The sequence below is a fragment of the Myotis lucifugus genome, unplaced genomic scaffold (assembly GCF_000147115.1).
Source record: "Myotis lucifugus unplaced genomic scaffold, Myoluc2.0 scaffold_494, whole genome shotgun sequence".
Classification (NCBI taxonomy): Eukaryota; Metazoa; Chordata; class Mammalia; order Chiroptera; family Vespertilionidae; genus Myotis; species Myotis lucifugus.
In genome coordinates this window covers 520,531-541,368 of record NW_005871542.1, presented here as the reverse complement: position 1 = coordinate 541,368, position 20,838 = coordinate 520,531, and the positions used below count along the sequence as shown (strand labels likewise).

The 20,838-nt window shown below is 45.7% G+C and overlaps 1 protein-coding gene across 2 annotated transcripts in view; it reads left to right on the top strand.

The window, feature by feature from the left end:
- The first annotated feature begins 212 nt into the window (after positions 1-212).
- Positions 213-20,838, top strand: part of PPP1R14C (protein phosphatase 1 regulatory inhibitor subunit 14C) — a 54,840-nt gene continuing 34,214 nt past the window's right edge. Inside the window, exon 1 of one of the 2 annotated variants that reach the window (XM_014446007.2) lies at positions 213-946. In XM_014446007.2, the coding sequence (XP_014301493.1) occupies positions 623-946 (324 nt within the window). In that variant the 5' untranslated portion in view covers positions 213-622. The remainder of the gene's footprint in view (positions 947-20,838) is intronic. The other variant, XM_006103606.3, reaches the window with a different exon arrangement.

Below are 20,838 nucleotides of genomic sequence, written 5' to 3'. Positions count from 1 at the left end.
CGTCTGGGAGAAGAAGAGGCATGAATAGGAATGTGTGTTTGGAGCGGCGGGGTGGGGCTGGCAGCGGAGGAGATACTTCCCCGCCCTCGGAGGAGACGGTAGAAAGAAGAAAACCCTCGTGGGGAACCTGCGGCGCGGTTCCTTTCCCTGTCCCCTTCCTGGGGACCCCCTGCCCTGGGCCCAGGCCTTGGGAGGCGGGTCCGTGCGCTCTGGAACTGCACGGTTCTCGTCTCCGGGAGAAGAGAACGCGGTCGCCCGCGCTGAGGACCATCCCTGGCACGAGACCCGCGCCTGTCGTCTCGGTGTCTACACAACCGCTACCGCGCGTCGACGCGCTCACATTCCGGGTTCTGCGCGCAACTCCCACGCCCGGGCCCCCTGCCCGCCGGGCGCCAGATCCGCCTCCTGGGCTGGACCCAGAGGGTCCTGGGCGGCGTCTTTAAGGCTGCGGTCCCCGCCCTCCCTCCTCCCCGCCCTCGTGGTGTAGCCGCGGCTCCTCCGACCTCCCCGAGAGCCCGGCAGCCAGGCGCGCGCGGCGCGGAGCAGGTGCGGCGAGCCCCTCGCATGCCGCTGCCCGGCCCGCCCCTCCTCCCGGCCGCACTCGGCTCCGGCGCGCGAGGACATGTCGTTGGCGACGGGCAGCAGCGAGGCAGCCGGTGGGGCTGGTGGGGGCGGCGCGCGGGTTTTCTTCCAGAGCCCCCGGGGCGGCGCGGGCGGCAGTCCGGGCTCCAGCAGCGGCGCGGGCTCCTCCCGGGAGGACTCGGCACCCGTGGCTCCCGCGGCCGGGCAGGTTCAGCAGCAGCAGCAGCAGCAACAGCAGCAGCAGCAGCAGCGGCGCCACCAGCAGGGAAAAGTGACAGTGAAATACGATCGCAAGGAGCTCCGGAAGCGGCTGGTGCTGGAGGAGTGGATCGTGGAGCAGCTGGGACGGCTGTACGGCTGCGAGGTACCTGGACACGGGGCCTGGAGGGTGGGGGCCTCCCTCTCCCCATGTGCCCACCCAGGAATTCTCCAGGGCCCGGTGCGCACGGTCCTGGCTCCCCCAGAACCCAGCGCTGGGGCGGGGCGCGGCGCGTTCTCGATCCAGGGTGCTCTCTGGCCCCGGGGAGCCGCGAGTGGGACGCCTCTGACTGGGTTCAGCCGCTGGGTGCCCCGGAGAGCTGCAGCCCCCCTTGCTGGCTCCAGATGTAAATTGTGTCCAGGATGGAGAACCAGACTTAAAATTGGTGACGGTGGGTGACGGTGTGGGGTTGGGTCTTGTTAAGCATATTGCCTTTCTGGATCTCCAGGGGCTCACCCCCAGCTGCGCTTAACCTCGGGGAGAACAGAACTCGCTCCTGGGATCCTGGTAATCCCGATTTTTGTGGAGAGGGAACCGAAAGGAGAGGTTCTGGGGATCTCAGAGGCCCCCTCTGCTCCTGAAATTCTACATCCAAATCAGGAGAGGAACGCGTTCCCTCTCCCAGGCTCCCGCGCCCCCCCCCCCCCCCCCCCCCCCGCCCAAGGTTTTTCCAAATTCACACAAATGCTGAACCCACTTAAGCCTTTGTGGAGAGGCGGCTTTTCTTCCTTCCTTGGCCAAGCTCAGCTGCTCCTGTGATGGTGCAGAATGAAAGCCTCGGGCGACCTCCCGGAAGGGCGCCTGGGTGGAAGGAAGGTAGCTCAGCGCTGGTCGGGACGCTGTGACCTCCCACAGCTCAGGGGCGCAGGCTGTACGCCACTCCGCCCGACATGTTTACATTTGATGTCAGGAGGAATATTTAGAACGAGCTGTGACAAAGGTAGGCTAGGAAAAGGACTAAGGCCAGTATGATCTCTCCTCAGAGTCTTTAATAACAGTAATTTAAAATGAAGTCGTCTACTTCTCCTGCGGGAGTGGAATTTGGGAAGGGTGGAGGAGGATTAATAATTTAGGACATGGCGTCTAAGTTGAAGCTAGGTCTGTGTTCTTACAACTGTTAACGCTCTTCAGTAACAATGAAAGCCAGATGGACTCCCTGGCCTTTTCATTGGTTTGGGGAAAACTAGAGTTTCACACCTTTTGTGGCCAATTGTGAATACGTATCCTCCTTAACATTCTCATCACACAAGGAAACAGCATTCTCATTATGGACTACTGCTGAATGGTTATGATATAATGAAGCTTGGCTATCTGACTCATGGGCTTGTAAAATATATTGTTTTTCCAGCCCAGCTCCTATAAAAAGCCATTTTAATGTCATGAATTAAAACTGGCCAACGTCGGAAGTGTTCATGTTTTTCTTAAGTAGGAAGCTGGCAAAACTCTCCAAAGGAACAATATATATGATCTGGATGGGGCTACTGCGTGCTCTGTCTTGCCTCTGTAGAATCCAATTAATTTTCATTTATTAGTTTCATACAGGCCTTTATACTCCATTTTGAATTTGAAAGATTTGAGTTCATAGAAAAACTGCTGTTGAAATTAACAATGCTTTGGCAATGTTCCTTTTATGGGAGACTGAATGGACGGAGCTTGGGCAACTCGAGAGAGTTCCAGACTCTCAGTAGGTTGCCAATTCATATGTTTTAAAAACTCTTCAGAATAACTAGGGAAAATGGAGGGTTGATTGTTCACTGTATTGAACATGTGGGTATAGTTTTTAAAGGGTGAATATGACCTTGAATCTTTTCTTTGAATTTCTTCTCTCCTTTTAGGCCTCCAACATATAGCAAACAGCTTTGATTTGAAAGATAGGTTTTGTGGTGAAATGATACAAGATGCTATATGCTGCCCCCCTGTCATTAAAATGTGGCAAGCACTTCTCTTCCAGTTGTGTGTTCTGTCATTTTGGAGTGAAGGAAGATAAATCATTGAGGTTGTTGGCAATTTGTAATTACTATGCTGATGGCACGCCTCATTTAATAATCGAAAGCACGTGGACAAATAATTAGCCGTATAAAGGATTGTCTTCTTCCATCTAGCTCTCCACTGGTAGGCTCTCTTTCAGCCTCGTTTCTCTGGCCTGGTAGCCTTCCCTTGCTGACAGCTTCAAGTAGCTCAGCCGTGACATGTGCATGGAGAAGGACTTACCCTGGCTTAAAGCTCTGAATCTCATGAATACGAAGGTTAGGAAATGCCCTTGTTTAACACTTAAAGTTGGTAATTTTTTCAAATATTTATCACATGAAATGGACACAGAAAGCCAATTTGCCTGAGCTAACAGCTAAGTTGGGGGTGGGGTGCGGGGAGAGTGGTTTGAACACGTATTTAATTTCAGAAGAACTTTTAAAAGGCAGGTCAGCTGTTAGATGACTTGTCCTTCACAGAGTAGAAAATACTGATCTTTTGGAGCAGCATTAAGCATGAGATTTAACATTAGAAAAGAGTGGGAAGGAAGAAATACACTTCCTGGCTGTGGTCTTATCCAGAAGTTTGCACTGCCATCAGTTTAGTATGTAGAATAATGTAAAGACAGGATGTGAGGAGAGCTTACTAGGTACCAGGTGCTGTTCTGGGCACTTTGTAGTCACTCACTCACTTAGTCTTTACAACAACCCTGTGAAGAGGGTGCTGCTAGTGTCTCTATCGTACAGATGAGGAAACAGAGACAGAAAGATTAAGAGGCTTTCCCAGCTCACATAGCTGGTGAATGGCAGGGGTGGGGGTGGGAGTGGACCCCAGGCTTGCCTGAAACTTGGCAGGGTCTCATGCAAGAGAACAGATGGAGGCCCTCATAGCACACATCTAAATATTTTAAAGTTATAAATTAAGTGAACAAAGGAGCATTTATCTACCTGCCTTGACAACAATAGCTTCAGAATGGCCTGGAGGGTTAGGTTTGGATTTGGAATTCTCAGGCTTCCCAGAGCTCAGAGCTGGAATGCGGTTGGGGAGAATCTTCCTGGGCCTGGGGTCCGCCCCCCTTTGCATTTCTAAAATGCTTAGTTATTGTGTTTACATTTATTTTCCATTTCATCTCCTTGTACAGTTTCCTCCTAGGAATTTGGTTGTAATGGGACTGTTAGGTTAAGTCTATATCCACAGTTAAGGCTTTCTGGTTTAAGACATTTTCCTATCTCTTCCAAACCCCGTCTGGTTTTAAGAGCATTTGAAATCTGGCATAGCATCTCCATGGACACATATTGCAAGATGACTGACTGGACAAGTCCTATCAGTTTTTCCATCTTTCCCAACATCTAGGTAACATCCGCACTCCCTGTTGTGCAATTACATTTGCTTTGGAAATAATAGCCTGTTGTTCATCTCAAAATTCAAGGGGAAGCCTCACCATAAACAGGTTTGTGCATCGAGGGTTTTCCTGAGTTGTTATCTGGACTGTCCATTTCAGAGGCCTTTCTCTTTGCTGAAGCGGCTGCATTTTAAAAAGTGGTTTCTGGCATATTACACCTTTTCTTCCTCCCCGACTCCCTACCATCCTCTGGCTGTAAATCAGTTTTTTTGATGGTGACTCATAGAAAGAAATACCCTTTGGATTGCTGCCTGACATACACACACAGACACGCGGATGTATGAGCAGAGCCACAAGCACCCCCTCATGTTACTATGTGCGCCAAAGAAAAAATTACAAAGGAAATAATAAGATGGGACTTCATTAATGCTTAAATCTGATGTTCTGTTCTACTTCATTTCCCAAAGTTGTTGGTTGTGACCCTCTAGATTGATCTCATAACACATTTCTGTACCGTGGGTTGTAGTTTAAAAAAATACTGTAAGGTACAGCATAGGGCAGCGGTTCTCAACCTGTGGGTCGAGACCCCTTTGGGGGTCGAACTACCCTTTCACAGGGGTCTCCTAAGACCATCAGAAAACACATATATAATTACATATTGTTTTTGTGATTAATCACTATGCTTTAATTATGTTCAATGTGTAACAATGAAATTGGAGGTCACCACAACATGAGGAACTGTATTAAAGGGTCGCGGCATTAAGAAGGTTGAGAACCACTGGCATAGGGACTATAGTCAGTAATATTCTAATAACTAGGCATGGCGCTGGATGGGTACAGGATTTATTGGGTGATCACTTGTTAATTTATGTCTGGCCACTGAAACCAACATAATGATATATGTCAACTGTAATTGAAAAAAAAAATGATAAAAAATACTACTTCAAAAAGGGAAAAGTCTAAACATACGTAATAAAATTAGCTGACATTTATTGAGTGCTTTCTATGTAACAGGTATGATTTGTGTAATCCAAGTAACAACCTCTCATATTCCATTTTATGGATGTGGAAATTGAGGCACAGAGAAGTCTGGAAGTTGCTCCAGGGCCCTCCGGTGGGACTTGGCTGAGCAGGGATGTGCCTGGAAAGTCGGATGGCACCTTAACCACTGCCTGTACTGCTTCCTGAGGGAGGACAGTGGGTCCCTTCTGTGAACCCCGTCTTTCACCCACTCTCCAGGTGTGATGGTTGGAACTTCTAAGCTGACTGACAGTGCCTGTGGGGATACCCCTGTCAGCGGGTGTGTTCTGTGCCTGCATCAGGCCTCTTGCTTGAAGTTCAGGTCCTTGCTTTGTATGTAGATCCGCTGCTACAACATCAAATTAGCCTGCTGTGCTGCTTTGTGAGTCCCTCGGCTGGAGGTAGAAACTGCTGCTTAGAATTTGGCTTGTGAATTATTTGGTGAAACACCATTTGTGTATTTGAGAATGAATAGCATTTTAAACAAAACTGCTTTAAAAAATCTCCATAAAGTCAATCTGTAAAATATTAAGGAATAAATTAAACATGTTAAAAGTCTATGAATAGCCCAGCTGGTTTGGCTCAATGAATAGAGCGTCGACCTGCGGACCAAAGGGTCCTGGGTTCGATTCCAGTCAAGGACACGTATCTTGGTTGCAGGCTTCTCCCCAGCCTGGGCCCTGGTCGGGGTGCATTCAGGAGGCAACCAATTGATGTGTTTCTCTCACATCGACGTTTCTCTCTTTCCCTTTCTCTTCCATTCTCCCTAAAAATCAATGGGAAAATATCCTCGGGTGAGGATTAATAAAAAAAGTCTATGAATAAAAGAATTCTAAGTTGCCAAAGGAAGAAAGGAAAACTGTACTTAGCACATTTCCGCTTGCAACAGTGGTTACAGGAACTTGATGTGGAGGCTATGGTTGAAAGAATAAATGCTTTGAAGCTAGATGAGCCTGAAGTTACCTCAGGCCCCAGCATTTATTTATTTATTTATTTATTTATTTATTATTTTAAAATATATTCTTATTGATTTCAGAGAGGAAGGAAGAGAGAGAAAGAGATAAAAACATCAATGATGAGAGAGAATCATTGATCGGCTGCCTCCTGCACGCCCCACACTGGGGATTGAGCCCGCAACCCGGGCATGTGCTCCAACTGGGAATTGAACTGAGACCTCCCGGTTCCTAAGTTGACGCTCAACCACTGAGCCTCACAGGCTGGGCAGGCCCCAGCCTTTAGTGGTAGTTAGAGATGAGGCAGGTCTTTAACCTCTCGGGGCCTCGCTTTCTCCCTATATTTAAGGGAATCATCCTGGCCTCTTTGTAGGGTTGTCATGAGGACTGAATGGGTAAGACACAGAACCTGGTAGCTGGAACATAGTAGGTGCCCAGTCATTGTTGTAATTTGAACCACACTCAGCCACTAACTGTTGGTTATTCTCTACAATGTGGGGAGAGGGCAGGAGGAGGAAGAAAACAGGTATTCACATCTACCTGGTGATAGAATTTGGAGAAGGATGTGTGGGTACTTTGGGGTCAGAGATGGTGTGTCTATGAATTGTCAGCGGTTGCCAACCGGTGGTCCGCAGACCATTGGTGGTCCGTGAGGTCCGAAAGGTTGGTGACTGCTGCTCTATATTATTTCCCTTTTTCCTAGAGCCTTCCTCATTCTGAAAGTTCCTGTGGTTTTCGAGGTATATATGTGTAGAGAAATTAGACTTCAACAATTCGAAGGTGGGGTCTGTCTTAATTTTCTTTGTCTATGGCCCTAGTAGAGCACAGTTCTTCAACCATGAAGCATTTGTTTGAATGAATGAAAAAGGGTCAGCTCTCAGAAAATCTTTGAAAAGCCACCGGTGTTTTAATATTGAATTAGTGGGTAGTGTTTCTTCATCATAGTCATGGCTAAGAAACAAAACAGATCCATGATTTTGTTACAATAATCCATATCATGCTCTTGCATCACTACTGTTTCATGTCAGCATTGTTGGAAAATATACCTTCCTTCATTGACTTATTTGCTCCAAGCAGGAATTTAAAAATAGCAGTGGCAGCTAATTGATTTTTAAGCTTAGATTGAGAGCATTCTTTTGAAAATTTGACCTTCCCTGAGTCCCCCGTCCACTCTCTTTCTTTTTCTTCGCTTCTACTGGGTCCCCTGCCACACTAGTTCTGCCTGCTGCTCTCACCTCTGTGTGTTTGCATCCAGTGTCTTCTGTTTTTCTCCCAGCTTTGAAACAACCTGGCTGCTTGTGGCACCCCTGGCCTAGCTCATAGCTCTCCTCAAAGAAGCCACATCTTTGTAGATCAGTTCTCAACCTGTGGGTCGCGACCCTTTGGGGGTCGAACGACCCTTTCACAGGGGTTGCCTAAGACCATCGGAAAACACATATATAATTACCTATTGTTTTTGTGATTAATCACTATGCTTTAATTATGTTCAATTTGTAACAATGAAATTGGGGGTCACCACAACATGAGGAACTGTATTAAAGGGTCGCGGCATGAGGAAGGTTGAGAACCACTGTTCTAGATGGAGGGAAGGCTGAAGGCTGAATTGTTCTGTTCTCCATGGGGTGTGCGCACGATTTCATTCTGTAGTTTACTCTGTTCAGTCTCCTTTCCTTGCACTTGGCTGTTTCAAACTTCACCTGTCTTTTCAAGGCGCCTTCGCTCCATCTCTCTTCCCTTCAGAGTCCTTGCAGCCTCCTGTTCAAGCCAGTCCAGCACCCTCCCAGCTCTTCCTTCCCTCATTACCCTCCTCTCTTGGCTGCATCTTCAACCTCCCCCTTGCTCCCAGCACATACACAAGTTGAAGTCTTTCACTTGGGTTAACAACTACCCCCTGTCACATCCCCCATCCCCCTCAATCCTGTATCTCCTCTGGTTGGCACCCTATCTTTCTCTCTCCCTTACCATCTATTTTTCCAGATCTTTCTCCACCCACAGTCTGATGTCAGCTCCCACCACGGCTTCCCTGAGGACCTTGTGGTTTCTCAATCCAGTGGGCTTGCTTGGGTCTTATTTTACTTGGCCTTCTGTGCCACTGGGTGCCCATCCCCATTTCCTCTAGAAGGCCTTCTCGTCCTGTTCCCTAGCTCCTCTTGCAAACTCCTTCCTGGGTTTTCTTTCTCTGCCCGCCTCCTCAGTGCTGATGTCACACAGGTCTGCCTCTGGGCCCCAGCTCTGCCTTCTCTGCTTTTTTTTTTCACCCCTGCATGCTCTTTCTGGGTGCTAGGAGTATTCCCGTGACTGCAGTTGCAGTCCATATGCCAACAACTCTTCGATCTACATTTTTAGCCCAGATCTGTTTTCTGAGCACCAGACATATTCAGAGAGTTTCGAAATGGACAACTCCACTCAGATGCTCCATAGCAACCTCATATTTAACTCGTCTGAAAATGGGTTTATCATCTTCCTCTGCTGACCTACTCCTCTCTCTCAGTTCTCTCACATGTTATCATCCACAGACGTCCCAGCCAAAGGCTGCGCTGGCGTCCTCTCTCGCCTCTCCCTGGCCCGCCACACCCAGTCACGAAGTCTTGTTCGCGCTTGCTCCTTATGGCTCTGGAGGCTAATTCCTTTGTCTCCCAGTCACCGCTTTGGCCCAGCAACTTATAATTTCTCTCCTGTATTATAGCAATAGATATTTCAGTCTCGTTTCCCTCAAATTACTGCTAGTACTATAGTACTGCTGCTATTACCAGTCCTCTGTGCTTGCTGTTATTATTACTACTATTTCTGCCACTAGTGCAGCTCTGTGAGGGCCAGGTGATTTATCCGTCTCGTCTCCTACAGTCAAACCTCCCAATGCCTCGGTGAGGTGGCTGGTATCTTCATTGCTCATGGTTTAGAGCACTGAGATCAGAGAAGCTGTTACTTGTCCTTGTGCAAGATCATGCTGATTCCAGAGTCGCCTAGCCACAATGCTACCATTGATCCCTGCAGTTACATTTATTAAGTTCCTACTGCATACCCCGTCCTTTATAAGCTCTCACTGAATCCTTGCAAGGGTTCGTGAACTCTTCAAGGTAGGTAAAGAAACTCAGTCCCTGCTGAGGAGGCCACATTCCTCAAGTGGCCGAGTCAGGATGGCCCCCTGCCTTGTCTCTGACTCCCGGGCTGGGGCCTCTTCCTCTGAGCCTCTGTGATGCTTCAGAGCCCCCTCCACACTGCCAGTGCATCTCTAAATTCCCCATGGCCTTCAGGGTAAAGCGTGAGCACCTTAGCCTGTGACAAGGGCTCAGGGGACTGCCCCACCCAACCCTCTAGTCCAGGGGTCCTCAAACTTTTTAAACAGGGGGCCAGTTCACTGTCCCTCAGACCGTTGGAGGGCCGGACTATAGTTTAAAAAAAAAACTATGAACAAATTCCTATGCACACTGCACATATCTTATTTTGAAGTAAAAAAACAAAATGGGAACAAATACAATATTTGTATTTGCATGTGGCCCGCAGGCCGTAGTTTGAGGACCCCTGCTCTAGTCTCATCTCTTGCCACTGTCCCCACCCCACTTCTTTAGTTATGAACTGAGATCTAAGCAGGGAAGGCAGGAGCCCCTTCTCATTTGCTTCTTCCTCTGCCAGACTCACCTCCCCCTTCCTCCCCACCTTACCTGGCTACTTGTTACCTATTCTTTAGGCTCACCCTTGTGCTGCCTCCTCCAGACAGCCTCTCTGATAGGTCTCCTCACCGGCAGGCTTACAGGCCTTTGCTGGCTGCTTCTTACCCCTTCCTCAGCACTCTTTCTATAATCCTGTCCCCACCCAGGGCCCCCTACACCCGTCCCCCCAGCAGCAGCTTTGAGGGGGCAGAACCTTGTGATCTTTGCAGCCCCGATGCCTCTTGCACACCTGGCTGCACCCGTGCCTGGCTGTTAAGTGAGTGAGACAAACTGGGCCTCAAGGGCAGTTGGCAAATATTCTGGTGCTTCGCTTTTCAGAAATACAGACTGCATTCATGTAATTTGGCTCTGCCGGCATTAAAAACCTGCTCTTTCATTGTGACTGGAAGTTTTGGCCCTTTTTCATGGTTATGAGTTATGTCCACGCAGTCCTTTGAACCTGTGAACTAGAAGGAAGTTGTTTGGAATACAGCACAGATGTGTGGGCAGGAAAAGTCTTCCACGGAAGTAATCGCAGGTTCCTGTCATTCTCTTCTGTCATTTTCAGTTTTCCGGAATGTGCACGAATACGGCCTTATTTGCCCAGTAACCGTTCATTTCTTTGGGAGTGGACATGCTCACTGTGCCGGAGAGTGGTGAGCGCTGCTCCACCAGCAGAGAAGACCCGAGCCACAGGCTCACACAGGTCTGGCGAGAACAGGAGTGAAAGCCAGGATTTCTGCTTCTGCTCAAAAGTTCCGCAATAACTTCTCCCCAGACCCTCTTAGTCAGCACCGGCAGTTCAGAAATTTGTTCCACTGCGTGAAAGCTTAGAAATAAGAGGAGACCAGAGTGTGGATTAGGCTCTGAAACATGACTCTGTGGTCCAGAAAAAGTGATCAAAAAAGGGCTTTTCCTCTTTGAAAGAATCTGTAGGGCTGGTTGTGACAGGAGCTATGGAGGGCAGAGGTAGTCATTCATTCATTCATTCATTCAGCACATATTTATATAGATGAGGAAAAGGGAACAAGAAGACTTACTCCATCCCTCTAGACTGTGTAAAGGAAGAAGTTGAAAAGTACAGGGACCCTTCCCGTAGGAGAAGAATGTAGGCATCCCTATGAGTGCAGGCCTTTGTGTTAGCCCATCCAGTAAATGATTCACTGCACAGCGGGCGTGTGCTTCCTGTACTCACAGCCTGTTTTCAGGAGAGGGTATGCTGAACTCATTAACACTGTAATGTCAACAACTGAAAACACTTTATCTTCCATTTTAATGGAAAATAAGGGCTAAGTAAGTGAAAGTAATCTCTTACCAGCTGAACTTTGGGAATTAATAAACCTGGGCAGGCTTATAAATAGATAACATCATTCGTGGGCTGTGGGGCCTTGTTGGAACCTGTGAGATCTATGGAATCAAAGCGTGTCTGTTGTTCCCAGCAGGATGGTGCAGGCAGGGCTCTGGCCGTGGGACTCTGTTATAGCTCAGTGACCTTGGAAGTAATGCTCCTGATAGACTTTTGTTCCTAGGTTTTCGTTCCCCATCTGAAAAAAAGTGAGGTTCTAGGTCTTTCAAGCTCCAGACTTTAGAGCAGTGATGGTGAACCATTTGAGCTCGGCATGTCAGCATTTTGAAAAACCCTAACTTAGCTCTGGTGCCGTGTCACATATAGAAATTTTTTGATATTTGCAACCATAGTAAAACAAAGATTTATATTTTTGATATTTATTTTATATATTTAAATGCCATTTAACAAAGAAAAATCAACCAAAAAAATGAGTGTCATAGGTTCGCCATCACTGCTTTAGAGATTCTTTAATAAAGCTGGCTCCACATTAGAAAAAATGAGATTTATTAAAGAGAAGGTTATATTTAAAGCAGTGATAGAGTCCGGCTGGTGTTGCTCAGTGATTGAGTGTCAATCTATGAACCAGGAGGTCATGGTTTGATTACAGGTCAGGGCACATGCCTGGGTTGTGGGCTGGATCCCCAATAGGGAGTGTGCAGGAGGCAGCTGATCAATGATTCTCTTTAACCAGTGATGCTTCTATCTCTGTCTCCCTCCCACTCTGAAATCAATAAAAAATATATATTTAAAAATAAATAAGGCAATAATAGAAAGATCTTTCAGTTGCAAACCTGAGATGAGAGCTAGACTAGTTCGCCAAAGGATCATCCAATTTACATAGTTAATTTTAGTAGCTAAAGTGAGCATGTATTTTTCCATTCTCTCTTTGGCATGATCTCTGGTGTGATGAGACTTAAGAAGGATCAGATCAACAATCGTTAAAAACACACACACACACACACACACACAATACACTTCTAATCCCCTCCAGCACTTCCTCCCCACTATAAACTTCCAATTTAAATTAGAAATCTGACAAGTACAGTTATTCATAGCTAACCTATCTGCTTTTTTGCTTTAATTGGGTTAACCTTTAAGAGGAGCTGGCATATTTGACTTAAACACTTGCAGCATATAATTTATAATATTGGCTGTCGGAGGGCCTTTCCTATTCTTATTTGTCCTTTAGCTTGGCAGCTCATAATTAACCAATAGTGATATTTATTTTAACTTGAGGAACATTTGTGTTGAGGTATAAAATGAGCATCTGAGAAGTAGAATCACAGCAGCTTTAGGAAATAAAATTTAAAAACTGTGAAGGCTACAAATTAGCCTAAATAAGAAGCCAAATAAATCTGCACTAAACAAATTAATTTTCATTGGGGAATTTATTTCTGGAATGTCCCTTTATAGTTGGTTTCAGAACTAACATGACAGGATAGAAAAAAAGTGTAGATTTCTCATGGACAGTGTTGGTAGGAAGTGAAAAACAGAATTTATCCCTCTTGGTAATATTTATTTTATGTGAAGATAGAATCCATAAAGCACCACCAGATAATCCCATTCAATCCACACAAAAGCTCTTTGATGTGAGTAGTTTTCTCATTTTTAAATGAGAAATCAGTTTCTGAGAAATCACGTTTCTGTTAAATGTGAGCATCTGTTTCCCCTTCACCACCTGACCATTTCCGTGAAGTCTAGTATGTTTGGCCTCTACACCGGGCAAGGCTTCTCTGCTTAATTTATGTGATACATTTTCAAATATCCTTCCTCTTTAACAATGTACAGGCTGCCTTAGAGAAGCCATTTGTAGGGTTAAGCTATCTCTTTAGAAAAATTCAAATCCATTCGTTCTCAAGTATATATTCCCGTGAGCATGTTACTTATTTCACTGATGGCCAGGTTTACATGAGCCCTTAGTATTAGAGCCTTATGCTCTCCATCTATCCACTCAGATGGAGTGCTGAGGTTACTAGTAAAAGTTAGAAACTCGCCTGAAATAAGCCTGACGATACAGAGTGGGTATTTTATTCTACATGTTTGAAAGGACCAGCTGTTATTACCTTTGGCATGGTAGAAGTAAAGAAATAGAGCTTCTTCTAAATAAAATATGAGACATCCGTAACAACTTGTCTGGCTTATGTTAAAGGCTGATTTTGTTCTGTGCACTGTGGTCAGTCACCGGTTGATATCTTTTATATTTTATATGTCAGTAGTGCGGCTGACGTCGCTGTTTCATTTCTGCTAATATTAAATCAAATTTGATTCAAGCGATGTAGTGAGGGTGTTGAGTTTTCAGTTTGGCAAAAATGTTTTTTTCTGCCTAGTTCTTGTGAGCTAATAGTCTGCGTAACAACTCTAATTAGTCAACTGGTTTTTCTCCTGTTTGTCCTGGGGTGTGGAAGCTCCGACAGGTCACAAGAAGATGAGTCATGAACTTGATGCTAAAACATGATTATGCTTGCTATAATGAAAACATCCTACAAATATTACAACTACGAAATAACGCACTATCTCTGGTAGACAAGTGCTGTTTGTTCAGCTAAAATATTCCATTTCTTTTAAAAAAATATATTTTTATTGATTTCAGAGAGGAAGGGAGAGGAAGAGAGACATACATCAATGATGAGAGGGAATCATTGATCAGTTGCCTCCTGCACGCCCCCTATGGGGATCGAGCCCACAACCTGAGCATGGGCCCTTGACTGGAATCGAACCCAGGACCCTTCAGTCCGCAGGCCAATGCTCTATCCACTGAGCCAAATCAGCTAGTCCGTGGTCGGCAAACTGTGGCTTGCGAGCCACATGCAGTTCTTTGGCCTCCTGAGTGTGGCTTTTCCACAACATACCACATGCGGGCGCATGTACAGTGCGATTGAAACTTCGTGGCCCATGCGCAGAAGTCGGTTTTCGGCCTGGGCGAGTCTATTTTGAAGAAGTACTGTTGATATTTGGCTCTGTTGACTAATGAGTTTGCCGACCACTGACTAGGGCAATATTTCATTTCTTCACCAAAGCCCAGATGGTTCAGTATTAAGTAATCTCATGCCAGAGCAGTGTTTAAGGGTGGCTAGTGAAAACGTTTGTGTATCTAGGTAAACAGACTATCACCTGAACTAGCCCGAGACTCTCACAGCATTGAGCTGCCCGGGCTGCCTCAAACCGCTGGGATATGCCCACGGTAAACTTTGGGGAGGACTAGAGGGCTGTGTTTAATAAGCAGAGAGCCCAAGCTTGCGTTCACTTATTATTCCAGAGGAGAAAAAAATGAGTTTATTGATCATTGACACCTTACATAAGTTGCCTTGCATAAAGCAATTTAAAACAGGGAAGGAGGGCACAGAATGAGATTCAGAGTCCATATAAAACACTGAGCAAAATGAAACCCAAGTTCTCAAGCCAGCCATTGAGACTAAAATGCTGACCTACCGCCTCCTGGGGTATGAGGCGTTGAGTAGGCCGCGGGTGTGGGTGTGGACCTGCCTTCCTCTCAGGGAACTCAGCTCCTCTCTTGTTCCTTCTTGGCCCTTCACAAAATCAAAATAAACAGAAAAGTCCCTAGATATGGCTTTTTACCAGTTGTGGGAACTAGTTTGTCCCATCTCAGAGATCCCTACTGGTTGTGATCAGGGGTTCTTTTCCCCCCTTTTTTCATTTTTATGATATATATTTTAATCATATATTATATATTAGGGGTTCTTTCATCTTTATGTCCGAATGCAAGGAGTCACATTCTGAGATAGACCCTTCCTTCTCCCAGGTGTGGGCTTGGTCCCCCAGGAGGATCGAGAGCTCTCCTGACCCACCTTCATTCACAGCATGGCTATGAGTCTTCATCCTTGGCTTCCTTTAACCTCCCTTTAAATGATAGAGCCCTTTCAGGGGTGTTTTCAGCATTAATAATGTTAAAAATCTTAATCAGCCCAAGAAAAGCCCAGGATATTTATGAAAGCTGCATTAGCAACATCTGTGACCTTTTCGCCATAATGAATTCTGCCTCATTAATACATATATTCAAATTAAAGATATGTTCTTTGGCCAAAAAGAGAGCAGACATTTTTTTATCATTTGTTAATTTGAGGTTTTTCTTTGGTGGGGTATAGGGCTTGATTGAAAATTTTGGTCACACATCAGGTTTTACGAATATAGAATAATCTAGTCAGTATATCAGAACAAAAAATCTTGCTGAGTTGACTTAAGAGAATTACCTTTTTAATTCAACAGAATTATGACATGAGTTAAGTGATAATTGATAACAATATTTTTTCATAAGATACCTTTTATAATTGCCTAAAATAGATAGCAAAGATTACAGAGATATGTAATAAATATTAATTAGTGTCATTATAGGCAATTTTTATTTAATTTATGTTTTGTATAATGAACGTGTATTCATTTTATTAGAGAAGGAATAATCTAAAGTTACAATGTTAAGACCATCTTTCTTAAGAAAGAAAAGAAAAGAAAAAGACCACCTTTCGTGGTGTTTTGCCTTCTCTTCTATATGAGGCAGCCAGGGTTTAAAAAATTTTAAATTGTAAATAAGGAAAAAATAAGCCAACAATTTTGTTCATATTCAGCTCTTTCTCTTTACATTTGCAGAATAAGCACTGGTAACCTTTTTAGAAATTAGGGTGTCATCGTTATCTTTTTGGGTAAAAAGGCCATCTCCAGTGAGGATGGTGGCCCCACCATAGGTCAGAGGAAAGTCAGAAGGAAGAGTGCATCACCTCCACCTTCTCTCAGGAGCCCATCCCTTCCCTCTGATCAGGGACTTTCCTCTTCTTTACCTGCAGCCTCTCCTCCATTTCAGGAGCCCTCGAGCTGCCCACTTAAGATCTGTGCCCCTCATGATGTGAACATTATACCTCAATGCAGCGGTAGGACACACAGGCCCACAAAACTCTCCTTCATCCCTACTTTGTCCCCTTCTGCTCTCCTGTCAGGCCCTGCTGTGTTGCTTATCTCTATGGAGCGGATCATGCCCTCCAGGTTGCTAAGTCCCAGGTGCCCATCCCAGTGCTCAGCCTCATGCTCTCAGAATGTTTGACTGTCCTGCTTCCCAGAGCCACTCCATCTATTACCCATCCATCAGCCATCCCAACCTCTGTCCATCCTCCATCAGCCACTGTGCTGTCCATCTGTTCCTCCCTCCACTATCCATCCACCTTCTGCCAGGCCCACTTTAAAAAAACACACACAAAACTTAATTTTAAAAGATGGTTAGAGTTACAGAAACATTTTTAAGATCGTTCCCATATACTCTGCAACCATGTTCACCAATTAGTAACATCTTAAATTAGGATGGTACATCTGTCACAATTAACGAGCTATTATTGGTACATTATTATTAGTAACTAAAATCCACACTTTACGCAGATTCCTTAGTTTTTACCTCGTATCCTTTATCTGTTCCCAGATTCCATCCAGGGCACCGCATTACATTTAGTTGTCATGTTTCTCAGATTATCTCGGCTATGGCAGTTTCTCAGACTCTCCTTGTTTTTAATGACCTTGACAGTTGTGTGGAGGACTGTTTAGGCATTTTGTAGAATGCCAAAGGGAGCACAGAAAAGCGACTTCCTGTTTCTATCTATGCTATATTATTCAAAGTATCAAATGCCTGGCCAGAGTGGCTCAGTTGGTTGGGCATTGTCCCATACACCAAAAGGTTGCTGGTTCCATCCCCAGTCATGGCACATACCTAGGTTGTGGGTTCTATCCCTGGGTGGGACACCTATGGAAGGCAACCATCAGTGTTTCTCTCTCTCTCTTCACTTCCTTCCTCTCTCTAAGCATGTCCTTGGGTGAGGATGAAAAAAAAATAAACATGTGAGAACTTCCTTAGTTCATTTGAAGGAATTATTCTTTGTTCTAATTCACAATCTGCTTCTTTCTACGGATATTTTAGTGACCTAGTGGATTGGTGTCTTGGGGGCCATAGAGTTGTTACGATCATCTTCAACTAGTCCACATTCTAACAAATCCCTTTCAGGCCACAGAAGTGAGATCTTTCTTTTACTCTGTTATTGGGAGTGAGGCCCATGTAAGGGCAGGTCCCTGCCATTGCTCCCGGTGTCTGGTTTGGCAGTGAAGTTGAAGGAGTGGCTGAATCAGGAGAATCCGGTTCACCGTGTGGTGGAACCTGTGGGAGAGACAGTGTAAACACTGATTGACGAGACCACTCAGGAAAGTGGGAAGCAAGACTGCTAGGAATAGCCAATTAGTTAAGGCAAGTCGCATTGAGCAAGTGATCTGGCCTTAACCTGTGTACCGGCTAGCCTGTCACTCTCCTCCTTCTGGCTTCCTGTGTTCTTGACTCCATGTCCTGTTTGCCAGAAACCCTAATACTGTTTTCCAGCCTGCAAACTTCACCCTGGTTCCCGACAGATGCCTTGCTGGATGGGTTTGCTGTAGAGTTTCTGACACTGCATTACCCTCTGGACAGGATTTAGGCAGTCTTCACACTCAGCAGGCCTCTCCCTGCACTGCCTGTCGGAGAGGGCATGGCACACATCTACCCAGTCCCAGGAGCACCTAGACGGTGCCTTGAAGCAGAAAACAAGACAACTGTCTTGTTACAGAACCCTCTGCCTGTTGTTGTCTCCGTGACGGGACCTGCAGAGAAGAGAGGGAAGATGAAGCCAGAGTTTGGGCCCATATATGGGTCTCACTTAATGGTGCTTTCGGGCCAGGTTTATATTGGGAAGGGAACTATCTTGGTAGATAAGAAGTGCAAAGTCTTGCCCATGTGACCGAGGACTGGACCCTGTCTGTTGACAGCAAAGAGGGTAAAGATAGGGTCAGGTATGGAGTGCCCAAGGGGCTGTGACTTGGCTTTTGTGAAGATGCAGTGGGTTTCCACGTAGCCGCCACTTCCTTCTTTCCTACTTTCCAGTCTGCTTTGCTGTCCTTTTCTCCTTGGTGCAGGGAGGCAGAGGGCAGGTGGGGGTGAGTTACTTTAATTGGGCCAAGTGGACCTGTGTCAGAACCCTAGGGGAGTGATGGCGAACCTATCACACGCGTGTCAAGAGGTGACACGCGAACTCATTTTTTTGGTTGATTTTTCTTTGTTAAATGGCATTTAAATATATAAAATAAATATCAAAAATATAAATCTTTGTTTTACTATGGTTGCAAAGATAAAAAAATTTCTGTATGTGACACGGCACCAGAGTTAAGTTAGGGTTTTTCAAAATGCTGACATGCCGAGCTCAAAAGGTTCGCCATCACTGCCCTAGGAGCTGGTTCTGCCCAGTAACTCCCAGTGAGTAGATGGGGACAGACTTCATCCCTGAGCATGGGAGATAGGCTTCTCTTTGCTGCCTGTGTCTTTCCCCTTTGCTCTACTGTTAGCCTGGGTTGTGGTATAAATATTGTCTGGCTACTCATCAGTGTAATGTTTTACCTCACTCGTGAGTAGGCTGCGTACTGTGACCATAATCTCCCAGAGGGCTTTGTGTGTGTCTCTCTCCTGCCCCCCCCCCCAAGGGGCCCTGCACCCCCACCTGCAGACACCTGGGGCTTTTGTGGAGGCTCTGTGCCCTCCCAGTCTACCTGTGCCTTGTGATCAGGGGCTGGCACCACACTGGAAAGGTTTACGCTGACCTGTCTCTGGGCTAAGGGTCCAGTGGTCTGTCTGATACCCCAGCCCAGGTGGGAGGCAGAGGAAACCCTCAAGTGTGGGCAGAGGAATGGGGTCCCAGGGACGATGGAAGCCCTATGTAGGTTGACAGAGGGACAAGACCAGCACGAGAATCTCAGGAGGCTCCAGCTACAATCAGAGGGGAAGGGGGTTACGGGATAATATCTGTTATTCTCCTAACATGCAGGACCAGCCCTTGAAGTTGAGTTCTTCAATCTAAGTAAAGTGAACACAATTGATTTATAGACTTACTGGAAGTATCTCAACCAAAAGATGACTGTGTCTAACCTAAGCATACTAACAGATGTATTATCTTGACTGCTGCTTCCTCTTTCTTTCTTTTTTTAATCATTAAAGATAAAATATGCCTGGCTTTCAAAATTCTCATTGTTTTACTAAATAGCGTATCAGAAATACTACAGAGGATCTTTTTTCACTCTTGGTGATTGTGTTACTATGAGTGGAAGTGATCATCTAAGATGAAGAAAGAGCTAGTTTTGCTTTGTCTCAGTTATCCTGACCCAGCTTAAGGAGATATGGAGGCAGTGAGGTGTGCTCTCTGATAGGTGGGTTTCCAATCTCACAGGAGACTGACTTCTTCAGCCACAGAGAAGGACAGAAAATGAGATCTGGGTGCCTCTTGGATTACTGGCCCCAAAAGGGCATGCTCAGGCTAAGCCAGCTCTCTGGGAAGGCCAGCCAGCTGCACTTGCCACTGTCTAGACCAGTGGTTCTCAACCTTCTGGCCCTTTAAATACAGTTCCTCATGTTGTGACCCAACCATAAAATTATTTTCGTTGCTACTTCATAACTGTAATGTTGCTACTGTTATGAATCGTAATGTAAATATCTGATATGCAGGATGGTCTTAGGCGACCCCTGTGGAAGGGTTGTTTGACCACCAAAGGGGTCGCAACCCACAGGTTGAGAACCGCTGGTCTAGATGCTCTCTGTTCCTGTGAGGAAAGAAGGCCTACTCAAAGCTCTGTTCAACTTCCTCACATCCCCTCCAAATCACTTCCTCCTGGTGGAAGGCAGGCCTATGCGGTCTGCCTGTCCCAAGACTAGAGCCGGCATGGGGAGGCATGCTGGGAGACCCTGCGAGGAAAGAGTGAGGGCAGGGGATCACCCAGGTGAGGAGAGTTCCAGTCAGCGTCTAGATTTGGGGGTCTGGACACACAGTCCTGTCTTTTAAATGGAAACTAACTACCGATTTGCCCTTTATTAGACTTGGAATCCCCAAATGCACATGTCATGTTAAATCTTTGACATTGGTTCATGGACTATTAAAAATAGTTGATAACATTCATGATGAGGCTTTCATATTTGTGAGATGAAACAACCTTATTATTATTATTTAGTACTAGAGGCCTGGTGCACAAAAATTCATGCACTGGGGGAGGGGGGAAGGGGTTCCTCAGCCCAGCCTGCCCCCTCTCACAGTCTGAGAGCCCTCAGGGGATGTCCCTGCAAGGAGTGGGTCTAAGCCACAGTCTGGCCTCCCTCTGTGGGAGGCAACCAGGCTGATCAGGGGAAGGCACCGCCCTTGAAACCACCTCGGCTGCCTGCCCTCGACCCTTGCAGCCGCCGCTGTCTGGTCTAATTAGCATATTATGCTTTTATTATTATAGGTAGTTGTGATGTGAGTAAATAATGTCATGCATAGAATGAGTAAGACAAGAGTTTGAGTCAGTCTGACACACTGACTAGGGAAATTACTCAGCCTTTTTTTTCTCTGGTTTCTGCCAGATTTTACCCAAACAATTGGGGTAACAGAAGGGATGTGAGATTTACTGAGGTGATCCACAATATTTCTACACAGTATTTCTGTTTTAAACCTAAAATTATATTTTACACTGAATGACCACATTTAAATCTGATCCTTTCCAATATTTTTCATTCACACAGAAAATTCAACAATGTGAAAAAAATCAAAGTAGAATATTATACTCTAACATAGATTCAGTCACTGTGGAGAGAGATATATTTATTATTGGGGCTTATTTACTTCATTAGGTGATGACTACAACTTGTTGTCTTGTCAAAATGTAACTTTGTACATATTACTTAC